Raw genomic sequence first — 19113 nt, forward strand, 5'->3', positions numbered from 1 at the left:
GTCCACTGAGCCAAACCGGCCAGGGCCTTCTTCTTTTTTAATATATATTTTTTATTGATTTCAGAGAGGAAGGGAGAGGGAGAGACAGATAGAAACATCAATGATGAGAATCATTGATCAGCTGCCTCCTACAATGATTGGCTGCCTTTTGCAGGCCCCCGATGGGGGGTCGAGCCCGCAACCTGGGCATGTGCCCTAGACCAGAATCGAACCTGGGACCCTTCAGTCCGTAGGCAAATGCTCTATCCACTGAGCCAAACTGGCTAGGGCTGAAATGTTCTTCTTACTGCATATATTCTGCTTCCTTATTCTTTTTTATTTTTTTTTCCTGTTTGATTTGGTTGTTATCTTTCATGTAAAAGTGTCTGCTCATATTTAAGGGGGGGCACCCAAAGCCGACTTGAAGCTCTGGGCGAGGGCTGGATTGTCTGCTGTGGGCTTCACTGTAGCACATGACTCACTCCGCTGTTTCACTGGGAGCACGTGTGACCCTAGTGTTTACTCTGAGTCTTTAGCTCTTTCCTCTTAGGCTGGGCGGACCCCGCAGAAGAACCTTCCAGCCTCCTCCCCAGAAGGTGTAAGTGCCAGTATTCTGGGAGCCGAGAGGAAGAAGAAGGCTGGGGAGCGGAGGGGGGTTGGGTGCTGGGGTCCCTGCACCTGTTTACTATGTAAATATTTTCAGCTGTGCCTACAGTCTCCAGTCCAAAACTGTTCTGACCTCTCCTGGGAATAAACTTCCCGTTTTCTGCTGGAGCGAGAAGGGCAGGTGTAAGTTGCTCAGATGGGGAAGATTTGGGGACCTGACCGCTTCTTAAACATACTTTCAACTCCTGATTCTAGCTTGACCTTGGCCCACACCGGAGGCAGCACCTGTAGTGTCAACTGCTAAAACTTGTGGAGGTTCTGTGTAAATTGGACCCAGTGGGGTAATTCACCCCCCATGTCAGAATTCTGCCTTCCCATACCTGATTAACTGGTTTGTTCTCATCCACTGGATTTTCAGTTTCAAATGTTTTGTTGTAGTTTTCTCCTCTCCTATTTGTCCTTGAGGTGTGTGTGTGTGTGTGTGTGTGTGCATGCGTGCATGTATCAGACAGTTTACTGTTTAAGGGTGGCTTTGGGAGAGGAGAAAAATAAATACAGGTGCTCAACATACTACCATTTTCCAGATCATTTAAAACTTTAAAGTCTATTTTTCAAACTTAAAAAACGGAGCGTCAGATTAATATCTTAATTGAATGAGTAAAATCACGTTTAGAGAGCAGTGCTATTCTACACTTGTGCTTACATTAGGGCAGTGCAAGTGGCATGTGTGCTGACTGAAGGAAAGGTCTAAAGAGAAGGCTGTCCTGAATTCAGACAAGGCTGTAACCTAAACCGCCCATGTGGGCAAACCTAACTTAGCCTGTTCCACTCTGTATTTTTCAAATAACAATGAAGACCTTGAACTTGATATTGGACAAGATGAAAAGGCTGCCTGACAATTCCAAATTGCCTATTGCTCCAACTAAGAAAGTACGGCAGGGCACATTTAGAGTGAATGCTGTCCTGTGGCATAATTCACTACCGGTAAGACACACACTGCAGGTGTTTTCCTTATTCACACAATGAGGCTTTATCTAAGAGCAGTTTCTTTAGTAGCTGAATAAAAATCACACTAATGAAGAAAGCACATCACTCAGCAGGTACACATCTAAGCCAGTTACTTTATTATGTTTTCAGGAGCATTAAGTAATGAAGGGTAATCAAAGGTAATACATTACTGAAAACACAACTGATTTCTTTCTTTTTAAGACTCTCAATAGCCCTGACCGGTTTGGCTCAGTGGATAGAGAGTCGGCCTGTGGACTGAAGGGTCCCGGGTTCGATTCTGGTCAAGGGCATGCACCTTGGTTGCGGGCACATTCCCAGTAGGGGTGTGCAGGAGGCAGCTGATCGATGTTTCTCTTTCACTGATGTTTCTAGCTCTCTATCCCTCTCCCTTCCTCTCTGTAAAAAATCAATAAAATATATTTTTAAAAAAAGACTCTCAATAAATTAAGTTGCAGAATATAATCTGGTGTGTGTGTGCATGTGTGCGTACTCACTCAGGATATCGATATATATGCTCAATAAATGTCTAAAATGACTCATACCACCTGCTTGAGAATGGCTACCACTGGGAGTGGGTTAGTCCAGGGGTGGGCAAACTTTTTGACTCGAGGGCCACAATGGGTTCTTAAACTGGACCGGAGGGCCGGAACAAAAGCATGGATGGAGTGTTTGTGTGAACTAATATAAATTCAAAGTAAACATCATTAACATAAAAGGGTACGGTCTTTTTTTTTTTTTTAGTTTTATTCATTTTAATCCGGCCCGAGGGCCGTAGTTTGCCCACGGCTGGGTTAGTCAATTAATTTTTATTTCTATACTATGAAATTATTACATTGCTCAACTATTACTTTTTTTCAATTAAAAAAAGGAAAAGGAAACCCTTTTTGCTTATCAAGCTGATCATATACACAGCAAGGACTTCTTTTAAAATGCCATTAACAGGTATCAGCACATTTGCCTGCACTGGGTACCTGACCAACAGTGTATCCAGGAGAATCCCACATCTCAGAATGGAGAGACACCTCATATCCGATTCAAACCTCAGTAGGGTTATTTTTCATTCATGGTGGGGATGTGAGAATGAATTTGATACTGTATCTATTTCAAACTTTGTGGCCTCCAAGCATCAACCAATCTATTTTTTCAAGCTTCGTTTCACTTTAGGAAAATGTATTGATCTGCCCGGCAAACCATCAGCTCTTCTAAATCATCGGGTAACAGAGTCCTTTGCCAGCAGCAGCGATCACAGTGTCCCTGCTATGTCATCTGCTGGACATACTGGAGGTGTTTTCCTGCCCCAGTGGAAGATCTCACAATAAATATTCCTAAAAGTACTAAAACTATGCAATGTGTGTGTTATTTTTAAATCTTGTCTTTTAAAAAAGATTAGCATTTAAGAGACTTATTTTCTTTTCCAGTTTTCTCCTAGAATTTCTAAAATGCTTTCCAATCTCAGCATATAAAGTTTAGAACACCACTAATTAGAAGGGAGGGAGAGAGACACTAACATTGGTGACAAAATCACTAAGCCAGCCATTTCCTAGAAACCTCCACATTGGTGGCTCAAAACCCTGACCCCCCATCATCCCATTTTCCATTGCTTTCCTCTTTAACGTGCCCTGTGGCCTCCTTCTTGAGCTCCTTGTATAAGGGAAAGGGAACAAGAAAGGCAGCAGAGAAGTCCCGCAAATTTCCATTCATAACACCTACAGAGTGACAATGCTCATGGGAGATGATCGATAAAATGGGGTCTAAAACCCAGAATCTGTCCCATGCTGGGCTAGGAGAAGCCTCAAAATTATATGATAGACTATATTACACTTTCAAGAAAACTAGCTTTTGTCTGGAGGGAAAACCTTCAAACTCTGAATGTTAATCTCTCACTTCCGGTGTCAGATCTTAAAAATCTACACAATGCCTTCAAGCATATCTCCATGAATATTCTAGAGAGTGCTACACTCTCAGCAGCGCCTTCGTTTGTCCCAATTTCCCCTTAGCGTATAAAGGGGAGTCTCTCCTATGTGAGCAATGGGCAGTAAAATTCAAATAACAAACCTTTTGTGCTACAACAGACCTGAGGAGTCACCTGGTTCAACCTTCCAGTTCAGAGGGGGGCAGTGAGGACCAAGAGAGGAGAGTAACCTGAGGTGGTAGAGGACAGAGCCTGGGTCCCTTCCCACCCAGTTCCTGTCATTTTAACTCCTGCTTTATTCCTGTTCCTTCTGGTATGCTGTCTTCCTAGATAAGCAATTTCCCACCGTTTCCATCTCATGGCACACAAACTAATTACAAAAATTCTGCAGCACAACAAAAATGTATTTTTTGCCGATCTGCAAAAAAATAATAGGTATAATTTTGATTCATTCACATCAGATAGCTATTATTGTGTTGGCTGTTGTCACTTTTTAATTTGACAAAGGGAAACGAGGTCAGTGCCCTTGACTAAACTGTCAGGTATTGCATGTTTTAAAAATTCTTGCGGAGCCCTGGCTAGTGTGGCTCAGTTGGTTGAGCATCATCCATACAATGGTGTGATTCCCAGTCAGGACACATGCCCAGGTTGTGGGTTCCATCCCCGGTCAGGTTGCATGCAGGAGGCAACTGATGGATGTTTCTCTCTCACATCAATGTTTCTATCTCTCTCTTTCCCTCTCCTTCTCCCTTCCTCTCTGAAATAAATAAAAATATATTTTTAAAAAATTCTTGTGGCCCACCAGTTGAAAACTGCTGCCCTAGATGATCACTAACTTGATATTAACTTTAAAATATGGTGGTGATTTTTCTTCACTATTACCACAAATATGCTCACTATATAAACTGGGGAAGTGCAGCATTTTTCTGTTTTTTGTTCTGTTTTGTTTTTTGTGGGGTTTTTTTGGTTACATGTGCTTGTTTATAGAGAACTTTGAAAGTACAGAACAGTATAAAGAACCAGAAAAAAAAACATAATCCATAATCCTACCACCTGGGTTGACCATGGTTAACATTTTGGCATATGTCCTTCCAATCTTTTTTCTAAACATTTCATGTAATTAAATTCTTCTGCATGTGTAATTTTACATCCTTCTTTTCTTTTCACTCAGGCATTTTTCCTATTGAACTCAAGACAACTCTGTGTATATTATATTTCTCTCTCTTCAGCAGGAACTCATTATCTGTCAGAAGGGTAATCAGACACTGAAAATCATGGTCACAGGTTTAGTCTGTGGTTTTGGAATACTCTGGGTCTGTTTTATAGAGGCTGTTTTGAAAGTATTTTGTTGCCAAAAAGCTGTATGTACTTTCTTCTGTTTGTTTACTTGGATCCAGAAAAACCTCCCACTTGAAATGCTGTCTGGCCATATCCTGCCCAACACAAGCCAACATCAATACACATGAATATTTGCATTTAAAATAAGATGCACGTAGAAAGTATCCATTTTAAAAGGGAAAATTACACTGAAGCAAAAAATAAAGCTCTATTATATTAAAAAGGCCATAATTAAATGTCACAGACATTCAACCTTATATCTCCAAATAGGCGATAAAACCCTCTTCCCCACCCCCATTCTTAGGGGCTGGGCCTGGGCAATTTCAATTTGAGAAATATTTCTCCCACAACTCTTACTCAGCCCTGGCTGAATAATACTGTACAAAGATGACTCCCCCTTCCTTAAAACTTGTTCATAAAGGTAAAGACCCAAAGTAGGTTCAATGTTAACCCTCCAATGCTCACCCCACCGTGGGGCTGTCTGGAAGGGTTGGGAGACAATCCACGCTGGAATGAGCTGCACATTGGTTGGTGCCTTATCTACAGTGTCATTCAGGCCCAGCTTTTTGTCGTACAGCAAGTAATACGCTATTAAAATCCATATAGGAAACCACTAAACCCATCTACGAGGAGAATTCAATCTCTGCCAATATTCTATTTGGAGATTTAAATTGGTTATACTATAATTAAAATTTAAAAAGACAACATGTGTCAAGTGCATGGCCATAAGGCAATTACATAAAGGCTTGCAGATACTCAGGCCAACCTTACAGCAAGGCAAAAAGACAGTCATACTTTCAGCAGTGTTGTAAATAATGTCACAGTGTGGACGCGACACGTGCTTCAACACGGCCTTTGGATGGAAAGGAAGCATTATGCTCCCTCCCAGCCAGCAGTCCTGTCCTTTCTGGACAGGACCAGAGGTCACTCCGACTAAGTGACGATGGCTAGCTCACCAAAGAAGGGAGCAGTCCTTCACCTCCCAGCTGAGCTGGTAAGAAGCCAAGCGCCCTGGCTCAGGTTTAGAGGGTTTGTGTAACCAGTCCAATCTGAGCTACGACACAGCCCAGTGGTGTTCAGTAACCCACGGCCCGTGAAGACCAATCTGCCAGGAGGAGACATGGTGGAATTGCCACTATTTCCCTTCGTACTAAAGCCCCTCCAGGACCAGCACTGACTGTGTTTCCACAGACTTTGCAGCTCATCTCTCTTTCCATTACGGCCACCAAGTTAGGGACATTTACATCAAAGGGATTTAGAACTACGGATTTAAGAGGAAAAGTTACACCGAAAAAGTCTCTAGTTAGTACTGAGCGTTGACCTGCAATGCTGACCATGCAGCCTGGTATAGAGAAAGCATCTGAGGGAGTTCCAGCTCCATCTCTAAGAGAACAACTCTAGCAATCCATCTCATGCTCCCAGCCCTGAGAAAAGGAGGTAACTCATTTCCCATCGCTGTGGTAAAGGGTGCAGTGTGGCCCAAAGGTACGCAGTCACAGGGTCGCTATTGTAAATCACGTTTGTTCCAAAAGTTCATTTTTAAAGCCACACAACATCTGTTCCATTGGCCAGGGAAACCTGCTAATTTCTTGTTCCCGAAATTGCCATTTCCAACTGGTTTCTAAGACATCTCAAGAAAGCAATGTATGTCGTTAGTGTTTTAAAAGACTTACCTGCAGGCTGTTGTTCAGCAAATCAAAATCACTGTATCTCCTAATAATCTGTAAGAGACAAGACAGTGGTGTTTTAATTCAGCAAAGACCATCTCTTTTCATTTTCTTATTTAGTATTTATTGGCATCCTAGAGTCTGGGCACTGGCACTAAGGTCCTTAACTTGCTTAACTTGACAGGCCCAGAAAACAGGCCTAGCAGTGTGCCCGAGCCAGCTGGGCCATGGGATACTGCCAGCCAAACTCGTAAGACGCAACAGGACGCCAACAGATAAGAGACAGCAAGGATGTATCTTTTCAGGGCAAATCACCATTTATTTCCTATTTTTTTAAATTATTTTTAATATATTTTATTGATTTTTTACAGAGTGGAAGGGAGAAGGATAGAGAGTTAGAAACACCGATGAGAGAGAAACAGCGATCAGCTGCCTCCTGCACACCCCCCCACTGGTTATGTGCCCGCAATCAAGGTACATGCCCTTGACTGGAATCGAACCTGGGACCCCTCAGTCCGCAGGCCGACGCTCTATCCACTGAGCCAAACTGGTCAGGGCGCAAATCACCATTTAAATATCTTTCTTATTGACCAGGCACCTAGAAAGATGTCTTAATGATTTACCAAAAAAAGAAAAAGTTTTACTGAACATAAAATCAAAATTAAGGAGGTGGACAGTTTTGAAGCCATTTCATCTTTGACTGGATAAAACGTCCCCCAATTAAGACCCCACCACGCTGGAGACTGGTCCACACCTGCAGGCAGTGAGCCCACAGCCCACACCTCTCCCAGGTTCCCAGTCCCCTGTGAGCAGACAGTCCAGCTTCCACTGTCTATACCTTCTTTCTTAGTTATGCCGATGCCATTGATTAGGCCAGTGATGTTCTTTTCTCATCTCATGGCACACATAAACTAATTACTAAATTTCTGCGGCACATCAAAAAATATATATTTTGCCGATCTGACAAAAAAAAAAAAGGTGTAATATTGATTCATTCACACCAGATGGCTATGTATTGACTATTGTCAGAATCAGTGCCCCTAAAAAAATAATAATAATAATAATAAAAAATATATAAAATCAATAAAATAAAAATAAGTTAGTGCCCCTGACTAAATAGTCAGGTATAGCATGTTTTAAAAATTCTTGTGGCACACCGGTTGAAAATTGCTGTATTAGGCCATCACCAAATTCTACTAGCTCTTCAGGCTCTGGGAAATAAATTATTTTACTGTTGAATAGTTTGACTTCAACCATTACTGATGGTTCTCAAATGTTAACGTGCAGAAGAATTACCTGGAGGTCACCTAGGACCCTACCACCCAGAATTTAATTCAGTAGGTCTAGGGAATCAAACCTGTGACCTTGGAGTATGGGACAACACAACCAACTGAGCCTGGGCCCAGGAGTGGAATTTTAAATCACTCAGTCTGGAACTGCCTGATCGACATTGGTGAGGTAATCCGCCTGATAAGACCCAGCCTTCCCCTAAGAAAAGGTGTCCTTGCCTGAAATAATCCATTCTTCTAACTTAGTCCTGGCCACCTTGTGCCTATAAGAACCTCCTATTTTGTACATCTCATCGGAGCACCTCTCTAGTTGCTAGATGGGATGCTGCCCAGTTCACAAATGATTTAATAAAGCCAATGAGGGCTTCGAATTTACTCTGTTGAATTGTGTTCTTTAACAGAGGTAAGAGTCAAGCTGGGCTGTGAAGGACAAGGTAAGATGGGAGATGGGAAGAAATGGCCTCCACACAGAATTCAGCCACCCTCTGCAAGTCAACCGGAAAGACCTCTAGATCTATGCAGGAAGTTCTCTCTCTGAGGCCACCACTGAGGAAAACAGAGCCACACCATGAGGGAACCAGCACTAGAAACTGCCCATGAGTGAACTCGGGAGTCCATGAAATGCAGTGTCCAAACTGTATAATGTCCAGGGCACTGTCTCACCTGCCCACCTGCTGGACTGAACCCTAACTTCCCCACCCAAACCAAGGCTGCAGGATGAGGTTTTAACTACTAGGAACAAAACAAGTAACATGCCTATCCTACTTTGGGTCTAGCCAGAGAACAAAGTCCTAGACACTCTCCATGGTAATATCATATACAAACTAAACCAAATAACTAGCAATAGAAAAGCCTTTTATAATATACATCTAAAAGCTAAAGATCCAGGGGCAGGCTGGAGGGAGTCACTGGGGGGAAAAGGGGACAGATGGAATACTTTCAATAACAAAGTTTTTTTAAGCTAAAGATTTATATCTAAAAGAAATGTGATTTATATTTATGCGTGTTTCCATTTTTTTCCTGATTTTTAGATGCCACAGTCAGAATTTTGTTGAAAAGTTTAAAACACTTTTCTAATCACACACACACACACACACACACACACACAAATGCTTACCTGCCAGCTGTTTTCTACAGAAATTCCTCTTTGAACCCGAATGATATACTCCTAAAAAAAAAAAAAAAAAAGCCTCATTTATAAGACATCCAAATCAGAAGATCAAAAATAAGTGAAAATATCAGATAGACTAAATTACTAGAGACAGACAGGGACATTATCTACACCAATAAAAGAGAAAAATGGTAATTGGCGTACGGCGATACCGTTTTCATTGGCTAATCAGGGCTATATGCAAATTAACTGCCAACTAAGATTGGCAGTTAACTGCCAACTAAGATTGGCAGTTAACTGCCAACAAGATGGCGGCTAATTTGCATATGTAGGCACAATGCAGGGAGGCGAAAGAGAAAGCAGGAAGAAGCCCCCTGCCACTGACAATGATCTGAAACCCAGGGGGGAGCTAAGAGCTGGGGGGCAGGGCAAAGCCCCCCAGCCATGATCGGAGAATCAGGCACCTTTGCCGCCCTGGCCAGTGATAGCAGGAAGTAGGGGTGGAGCCAGCGATGGGAGCTGGGCACGGTCGAAGCTGGCAGTCCCAGGAGCTAGGGGTCCGCAGTCCCAGGAGCTAGGGGTCCCTTGCCTGGGCCTAAAGTGAAGCCCACGATGGCGGCGCCCCCCGCTGCCACTGCAGGTCCCTGCTGCCTGGGCCGGACGCCTAGGCCAGAAGCGTTAGGCCTGGGCAGGGGCGGAGCCTGCAACCGCGGGGAGCTGGGGGTCCCCTGCCCAGGCCTGACACCTCTGCCGGAGGCCTTAGGCCTGGTCAAGGGGCCGATCCGGTGATTGGTGATTGGAGGGTGATGAGGGTCAACTCCTCTGGCCGAGGCATCAGGCCTGGGTGGGGGGCTGAGCCGGGGACTGGGGGGATATGAGGGTCCCCTTGCCCAGGCCTGAAGCCTGGGTCAGAGGCGTCAGGCTTGGGCGGGGGGTGGAGCAAGCGATCAGAGGGAGATGGGGGTCCCCTGCCCAGGCATGATTCCTGGGCCAGAGGCCTCAGGCCTGGGCGGGGGCCAGAGCCAGTGATCGGGGGGAGATGGGGGTCCCCTGTCCAAGCCTGACACCTCTGGCAGAGGCGTCAGGCCTGGGCAAGGGGCCGATCAGGCGATCGGAGGGTGATGGGGGTCAACGCCTGAGGGCTCCCAGTATGTGAGAGGGGGCAGGCTGGGCTGAGGGACACTCCCCCCCCCACACACACACACACCCAGTGCACGAATTTCATGCACTGGGCCCCTAGTGTAAAGATAAAAGGGTAATCTACCAGCAAGACATGGCAATTTTAAATGTGTATGCACCAAACACCAGAAATGCAAAATATGTGAAGCAAAAACTAAGAGAAATGAAAGAAGAAACTGACAAATCCACGATTATAGTTGGAGATGTCAACACCCCCCCTCAGCAATTAACAGAACAACTAAACACAAGACTAGTAAAAATACAGAGGAACTCAACAATACCATCAACCGACAGCTGACTTAGCATTTTAGAAGACGCCATCCAACAACAGAATATACATTATTTTCCAGAGGATATACAGAGGGCAAATAAACACATGAAAATATGTTAAAGATTACTAGTTGTCAAGCAAATGCAAATTAAGATCACAATGAGATATCATTTACACCTATAATGGCTGAAACAAAAAATAATAACACCAAATGCTGGCTAGGACATAGAGAAACTGGATCACTCATATATTGTCTATGCGAATGTAAAATAGTACAGCCACTATGAACAGAGTTTGGCAGTTTCCTAAAAAATTAAACATGCAACTATCATACAACACAACAATTGCATCCCCCGGCATTTAGCCCAGAGAAACGAAAATTTACATTCATACAAAAACTTGTACATGAATGTTCATAGCAGCTTTATTTTAAGAGCCCAAAAGTAGAAACAAACCAGATGTCCTTTAACAGGTGAATGGTTAACCCTTGCTGCATCCAAAGCATGGAATACTACTCAGCAACAAAAAGAAATAAACTATGAATACATGCAACATCTTGATGAATCTCCAGAGAATTATGCTGAGTGAAAAAAGCTAATTCCAAAAGATTATAAGCTACAGGTGGTCTCAAATTTATGATTTTTCTTACTACTTTACAATGGTGTAAAAGCGATAAGCACTCAGTAGAAACCCTACTTCAAACTATAAATTTTTATCTTTATCTGGGCTAGCAATATGCATGTGATACTTTCTCATGATGCTGGTCAGCAGTAGTGAGCTCCCAGTCAGCCCCAGGATCACAGGGTAAATCAGATACTATGCAGCCGTGGGCAAACTACGGCCCGCGGGCCGAATCCGGCCCGTTCGGCTGTTCTATCCAGCCCGCGGAGCCGAAAGAGCGGAGGGTTCTCTTGCTCTCCCCTCCGCTCCTTCACCAGCAGCAGTGTTAACATGTATTAGTTCACACAAACACTCCATCCATGCTTTTGTTCTGGCCCTCCCGTCCAGTTTAAGAACCCATTGTGGCCCTCGAGTCAAAGTTTGCCCACCCCTGCATAGTGTACTGTGTTGCCAGCGGTTTTTGAATATCGTGTTTGAGCATGTTTAAGGTAGGCTAGGCGAAGCTATGAGGTTACATGTATTAGAGGCATTTTCGACTTCCGATATTTTCAACTTCGGATGGGTTTAGGATGTAACCTCATCATAAGTTGAGATGCATCTGTATATGATTTCATTTATATAACATTCATGAAATGACAAAATTATAGATATGGAGAACAGATCAGTGGTTGCCAAGAGTTAAGGCAATGGAGTAGTAGGTTACATGCCTCTGTAACTTGTTTCCTAAGCCCATTTCTTCTACCTCTGTGACTTTCTATTTTTTGTTTGTTTTAATTTATCTTTATTGTTGAAAGTATTACAGATGTTCCCTTTTCCCCCCCATTGGCCCCCTCCACCTGGCTCCCGCCCCTTCCCCAGACTTTCGATGCACTATTGTCTGTGTCTGTCTGAATGTGTGTGTGTGTGTGTGTGTATATGAATGAAAGCTTAGACTCACTCAATTATATGTGCTAATTTCAGCTCTACTATCAGAATGTAAAAGCCCAGAAAATTTGCCAGTAAGACAGTTCTGAGAAAATTTCAAAGCTAACAGACTGATCCCATAGACACGTTTTTCTGATGTCTAAAGTTGGGGGGAAATGTTAATTCTCAAAAATCATTTGGAGCATCCATTGCTTCACTATAATTTACCAGGGAGGAAGTTTAAAGTTTGCACCTGTGTTTTACAAAGATGTTACTGCCATTGCAAACATCAACCAGCACCTATCATGTTCCAATCCCTGTGCTTGGCTCACGCTGAGGATTAACTCCAAACAAGAAAGGTCTAGTCGACCATTGCTCCGTGTGTATCTGGTAGACACATAGTTTAGATTTTTCTTTTAAACTTGGCTATAAAATGGCACACGATAATATTTGGGGAAAGCCTTTGGCCAGAGGGAAGCAGTAGCTACAAGATAGGGCCCAGCTGGGTGCTGATGTCGGACTGTAATATCCCAAAATGACACATTAACTAATGTTCCTGCCAACACACTCTATGTTTAGGCCAGTGTTCTCCAAAAAGGGTGACTGTGCCCCCAGAGGACAACGGGCAGTGTTTGGAGACATCTCTGATTGTCACAGGGAAGGGGAGAGGGTTGCTACTGGAATCTAGTCGACAGAGACCAGGAATGCTGCTAATACCTACAAGGCATAGGACAGCCCCTACAGCAGAGGAGTTCTGGCCCAAATGTCAACAGTGCAGAGGTGGCGAGACTCGGGTTCAGGAGCATTGAGTACCCGAGTCATCCTGGTCCATGGAGGCTTGGGATGCGGGGTGCTGGAGGGGGTCACTTCTATCGCCCTCTGCCCTTGGCCACAGCCAACCACAGTGGGTGGTGCTTTGAGGCGCTGGTAACTGAGTGTACACACAAGCATGTGTAACATGTGCACATCCACTCAGAAGGTACACTCAGTTACCAGCGCCTCAAAGCACCACCCACTGTGTTCTCCTGTGAAGACACCTTATGACTGAGGCTCCAGCCCTGGCCAGTTTAGCTCAGTGGATAGAGCATCAGCCCTGAAGGGTCCCAGCACTGATTCGGGTCAAGGGCAAGAACTTCATTTCAGGCTCAATCCCCGGCCCCGTCAGGGTGTGTGTGGGAGGCAGCCAATTGATATGTCTCTCACATTGATGTTTCTCTCTCCCTGTCTCTCCCTTCCTTCCACTCTCTCTAAAAAATCAATAGAAAAGTGTCCTCGGGTGAGAATTAACAAACAAACAAACAAAAAGAATGAGGCTCCAGCCCTGGGCAGCATGGCTTAGTGGTTAGAGCATCGTGCACCAAAGGGTCTTGAGTTCAATTCTGGATCAAAGGCACATACCTGGATTTCAGGTTCTATCCTGGCCAGGTCAAGGTGTGTGAAGGAGGCACCCCATCAATGTGTCTCTCTCATCTCTCTCATCTCTCTCTCTCTCCCTCTCTCTCTCTCTCTCTCCTCCCTCCCCAGCTCCTTCCTCCCCCCCCTCCTTCCACTCTCTCTAAAAATCAATGGGGAAATATCCTCCGGTGAGAATTACCAACAACAGCAAAAAGATTGAGGCTCAGTGTAGTCCCCACCCTCCACCCCATGCCATCTGCCATGTGGTTACAGATACAGAAAGACAATAGGAAATAAGATAAGGTGATGTTGTTCAGAAATAGTTTATTCCACTTCAGTGGAGCAAGTTCTTCCTTAACTATAAAACATTTGAATTATTTTAGTTTGTTTGATTCCACCATCCAGCCTGACCAAAAACCAAAAAAAAACCCACAACACTTTCACCTCAAATCTCCAATGCTATAAACTAAAAAACATAGTATGGCTGTCTAATGCTTACAACCAGGCCGCAGTTCTCATTAACGCAGAGAGAAGAGTGCCCTGGAGACCAGCAGAAACCCTACATTGGAAGCCTGGCCTCCCCCTCCGGAGCTGGAGTCAGCAGCCAGAATCCTCCAGTGAATCGTTCCCAGCTTCGCCAGCCTCTGCTGTGGAACAGAGCCCGTGTGTGCAGAACACGCAGGCCCATCAGGCATAGAAGGGGGGCAAAGAGCCCTGCAGGCAGCCCTGAGTCACACAGACCTATGCCCCCAAACTGGGCCATCTGTTGCCACTTCCCCAAAGGGCCTTCTTCCTGCTCCTCCTCAGGACACCACACCCTTATCTTGGAGGGGCAGGGTGGCTGCTTGTCAAGCCCTAGCATGTGGGCATTTTGGCAAGTCAGTGTGGTCTGGTGCTGAGTTCTTCAGACTGGAAAGGCACCAGGGCCATGTGACTTCTGACTTCAGTAAAAGAATTCATGGAAAGTGAGCACTAATTTTGTGCCAGGAATGTTAGTAAGCTCCTTACTCAATAGTCCTCATCCAATTCTCACAGCTGCCAAGACGGCAGGCGCTCTCAGCTCTCTCAGCTCAGCAAGGGAAAGTGAGCTCTCCAAGGTCACACAGCTAGGAAGCAGCTGACTGGGCACTGGAACCCAACTTGCTGGCTCTAAGACCATCCAACCTGCCAGTCATGGCTGGCAGCCCCGTGCCCATGAAGATGGGGGTCCTCACTAGCCTGTGGAATTCAGGTGGTTCACCCCCAATGGTGTAGACCTATGGACTCCTAGCCCGAGACCCTGGGGGTAGAGCTGTCATTGCCACACCATTGATTAATGCTCCCAACATAAGCCATTTTCCAAGTAAGCGTCCTTATTGGCATTTTGTGTCTCCTGAGTTTCCAAAAAAGATATTTAAGATTTCACTACACAGTAGCTGGTATGTAAAGCTGCCTCAGTTTGGTGAGATTTTAGGAAAATCACGGAAGAAAATTTATTTTGAATCTGTCTGGCTCCAAATTACTTTAGTGAGGCTACAAACACAGACCACTTTGAAAGAAATGTGTTAAAAGAACTAAAGCCAAAACTTAAGCAAAGCTTCAAGCCAGCCTAACCCACATAATTCTTCTCTAACCCACATAATTTTCTCTCTTCCCTTTTGGCACAGCGATTGGATTTACCCTGAGACTCAAAGTACAGAAAGACGGGGAAGCTCTTCGGAGAGATGTTACACAGAACCTGTCAGCGTTCCCACATGTCTACCTCTAAAGCACAGGCTCTCAACTCAGCTGCATTCTAGAATCACCAAAGAGAAGTTAAAAAATGTTTTTAATGTTTTTATCTTATTTTATTGCTATATATAGATATAAAGATAAATTTTGTTTATTTCAGAGAGGAAGGGAGAGGGAGAGAGAGATAGAAACATTCATGATGAGAGAGAATCATGGATCGGCTGCCTCCTGCACACCCCCTACTGGGGATTGAGCCTGCAACCTGGGCATGTGCCCTTGACTGGAATCCACCCCAGGACCCTTCAGTCCACAGGCTGATGCTCTATCCACTGAGCCAAGCCCTCTAGGGCTTACTGCTTTTTAGAGAGAGAGGAAGGGAGAGGGGGAGAGAGAGAAAAAAATCGATGTGAGAAACATCGACTGGTTGCCTCCAGGTATGTGTCCTAACCGGGAATTAAACCACAACCTTTTCGTGTACCAGATAATGCCCCAACCCACTGAGCAACCCGGCCAGGGCACCTAGAGAATTTTTAAAAAAGATACCTACTAATACCCTACTGTCCGAGATTCTGATTTAATTTGCCTGGGCTGAGGCACAGGCATTAGTAGGACTTAAAACTTCCCCAGGTGAGTCTACTGTGCTGCCAGGGGTGAGAATCATGGTTCTAAAACCTCTTGAATAGGAAGCAGCTTCACACTACAAAAATAAAAGCCTTCTCAAGAGAGGAAGGAAACAAGTGAACCAGCACCCACCAAACCCACCAACCCTCAGTCTCCTGCAGCCCCCACCTCCCGCTCCTCAGGAGCACTCCGCTCTCCTGTCTTCTTGGGCACAGGGGATACCCATCCCAAGCCCTCAAGGGCCCTGTAGTGGTGGCTTCCACAGACACCACTCACCATCCGTCGATGGCCCTGTAGGTGAGCCCGGAAGAGCCGCTCCCTCATTTACAGCTGGGACATGAGTCTGTGAGAGGACGGGGGCCTTGATTAGAGAGTGCCAGTGCTAGATCGGGGCCAGAGGTCTGTCTCCAGCGCCCACTAACTAACTACCCCGCTCCCCTGGGTTCCCTCCCAACCGGCTTCCTCCTCCAAAGAACGCTGAGCACGAGTGGCCCTGCTGGACAGCCCACACTATATGCTACCTCACGGCTCAGGAGCCTTCCACGGACCCACAGCCACAGGATAGAACCCACACGCCCTGGCCTAGCTTCCATGTGCTTCGACCACCTGACCCTTTCTACCACTAGACTACCCTAGCTCTTTCTTTGTACGTAAACCCTCCTCTACCCAGTCAGACTTTTTGTATCTAAACACTCTTAATGCCCTTGCTTTGCTGTTCTGCCTATTCAAGACTTAGTCCAACCTTTTCATCATGTTACAGCTATTTTTGCCCCATGTCTGTCTGTGTTTGGGAATCTCTCCAACTGGATTAAGTTCTTCATGGGCTGGACTCACACATTTCTTTGTATTCCAAATAGCAACCAGCACAAGGTCAGGCCAATCGCAGAAGCATGACAAACACTCACTGATGAATATTTGTTGACGGATGGCTTGCACCTCTGGCAACGAGGAAGCATAATGCCCCTTTCCATGTGCGCTGCCATCCAGGTCAAATAGCACTCTCAAGAAAATCTCCAGTGATCGCCCAAGCCCTCAGGCTAAATCAATATTCAAACCCACAGAGTCACACAGCACAACTGCAGTGGGCAGCCTCACCCTGAAGGACAGAAAGGTTTCTAAGGAAGTTCTCAGTTGCAGGACTTGTGCTCAGCTCACTGGCCACCTGCCTGGCTGCTTACGGTCCTTAATATCTCACTTAGAATTCATGATTACTCTTTAATCTGCTAAATATTCAGTATTTATCATTGTCTTATCTGCAGATTCTCAGTGCTAAACGTACCTATGCTTAACTTTAATTGCTGTTCAGTCCACTAATGTGCAAAACCTGCCCTCCCAAAACCAACGAAAACACTAAGGATATTAAAAGCATCTGAAGAATCACCATTATCTTGACCTGCATTGTGGCAGGGGAGGGAAGCCAAGTGCATCTCCTTTTCGACTAAAATAAATTTCATTTGAAATCTAACTGTTGGGATCATAGAACCGTGTGCTTTAAGTTTATGCAAAACAAATTCTCCAGTTTCTAGTCTGTGCTCAGAGAAGGGACAGGAACACAGCACAAGCACGCTTTGATTCCTGCAGGGCAATGCAGGGCCCTGTCCCCTGTGGCTCAGTCCTCTCCCTTCTTCCGGCCTTTTGAAGTCAATGCTCTTCTCTGTGGGACAGGCTCCTGCCCTGCCAGAGGGGGGCTAGTCTCCACACCGACTTCAAAGACAGCCCATGTTCCAGCGAGAGAAATACTGCAAAGCAGCATCACAAATTCTCCTCACCTCAGACATGACTACAGAATGGATACAGCACTTTCAAGAGCAGTTCCTGTAGCATTCTACAGTACAATGACCTTTAAATGACACCAAAGCAGATTACATAATTTGTAAGATGGGGACCCAGTATTCTATCTTACAACCAAGCAATAAAAGAAAAACCTTCAACAATATGAGGTTCAATTAAATAGTAATTAAAAATGAAATGTAATCTTCACCAGTTCAATAATCCTCCCATCCCTTGCGCCAACACCCTAAAAGTGTAGAAACAGACACAGTGATCCACTCACCACATTGTGTGACTGCCAGAAAAGACAGTCAAACACGCAAACTCCAATCTGGCTGGAGAGAATGATTTTTCTGTGCGCTCTGGCAGCTCAGGTGGCCACCTCCCCTTCCCTAGTGCCCTCAGCTGGCACCAGCCCCGGTACCTGCCAGGACTGAAGTGCACCTCTCCTGGGGCCACCTCCCTACCCACCCCCATTTGCCACTGCCCCGAAGACAGGCCACCAGGAGCTCGAAGGAGCAGCTGGCCACTGTGTGCCGGTCACCCACAATGTGCCCCTCTCCCCATACCATCTCCCAAGTCCCCAGGGGAAAGGGCACCAGCTCCCCATTTACAGAGACCTGATGGTAACTGGCACTTAGTAGCTTTTGTGACCTCACTTCTCTGAGCGTCAGTTTATTCATCTACAAAATCATACCTTCCAGCAGGGTTGTGGGGCTGTCGGATGAGATCGTGTATTTAGAGCATCCGGCACAAAGGCCAGCTCTGTAACGTCTCCGCTAAGAAATCAGCAAACACAAGGTGTCTGCAGGGAATGCATCACGGCTTTAATCAGCAAGCACAGGGGACAGCAGCAGCGCTGCGAGGAGCGCCGAGGAATAACAAAAAGCAGCCATTACCTCTGAACATGGGAATCCATTTCATCAGTCTCTGACTTCTAACAGGGAGTGCCACACTCCAGCCTCTACTGTCCCAGCTTCTGCACCACTTTCAAAGAGGACTCATTAAAAAGCCTGCCCCTCAAATAACCTGGCCATCAACAACAGAGAAACTGTAAGTTACTTATGGTTTATCCATTTAGTGGAAGAATATGCAAGCCTTTAAAAAGGTGTTTTAAAGTATTTTTTTATTACATGGGGAAAGGTGTTATGCTATAATGTTAAATATAATAAAAAGGATAAAATATTCTGTGATAACTTTGACAGGAAGAGGGAATTACATCAAATGGTAACAGTTGTTGTCTCTGGAGATAAAAATTATGTGTTGCTTAAATTCTCTTAGCTAATTTTTCTATATTTTTCAGGATATCCTCAATGAGCATATATTATTTTTCTAATCAGGAAAAACAAGTTTTTAAAAAGTTCCTTGGTTTGCTACACATGTGATTTAAAACATGCTACTTTAGCCTGGCTGGCATGGCTCAGTAGTTGAGTATCAACCTATGAACCAGGAGGTGAACTGTTCAATTCCCAGTCAGGGCACATGCCTGGGATGCAGGCTCGGTCCCCAGAGGGGGACTTACAGGAGGCAGCCAATCAATGATGCTCTCATCATTGATATTTTATCTATCTCTCCCTCTCCCTTCCGCTCCGAAATCAATAAAAATATTTTTAAAAAATAAAAATAAAGCACACTACTTTAACATAAGGGTTCCTGAGTGATGAGATAAGGATTGAGACGATCTGAGCTTGGTAAGAGCACGGTGTGGAAAAAACCAAGATGGCGGCATGTAA

At 45.0% G+C, this 19113-nt stretch overlaps 1 protein-coding gene across 3 annotated transcripts in view; it reads right to left on the bottom strand.

Annotated features, from left to right (window-relative positions):
* Positions 1–19113, bottom strand: part of PXK (PX domain containing serine/threonine kinase like) — a 76391-nt gene that overhangs the window by 42200 nt on the left and 15078 nt on the right. For all 3 annotated transcript variants that reach the window (XM_081105906.1, XM_081105905.1, XM_081105907.1), the window contains exons 2-3: positions 8917–8967; positions 6517–6564 (exon numbers count right to left, since the gene is read on the bottom strand). In XM_081105906.1, coding sequence (XP_080962032.1) covers positions 6517–6564; positions 8917–8967 — 99 coding nt within the window. The remainder of the gene's footprint in view (positions 1–6516; positions 6565–8916; positions 8968–19113) is intronic.

The sequence above is a fragment of the Myotis nattereri genome (assembly GCF_964212035.1).
Source record: "Myotis nattereri genome assembly, chromosome: 14".
Classification (NCBI taxonomy): domain Eukaryota; kingdom Metazoa; phylum Chordata; class Mammalia; order Chiroptera; family Vespertilionidae; genus Myotis; species Myotis nattereri.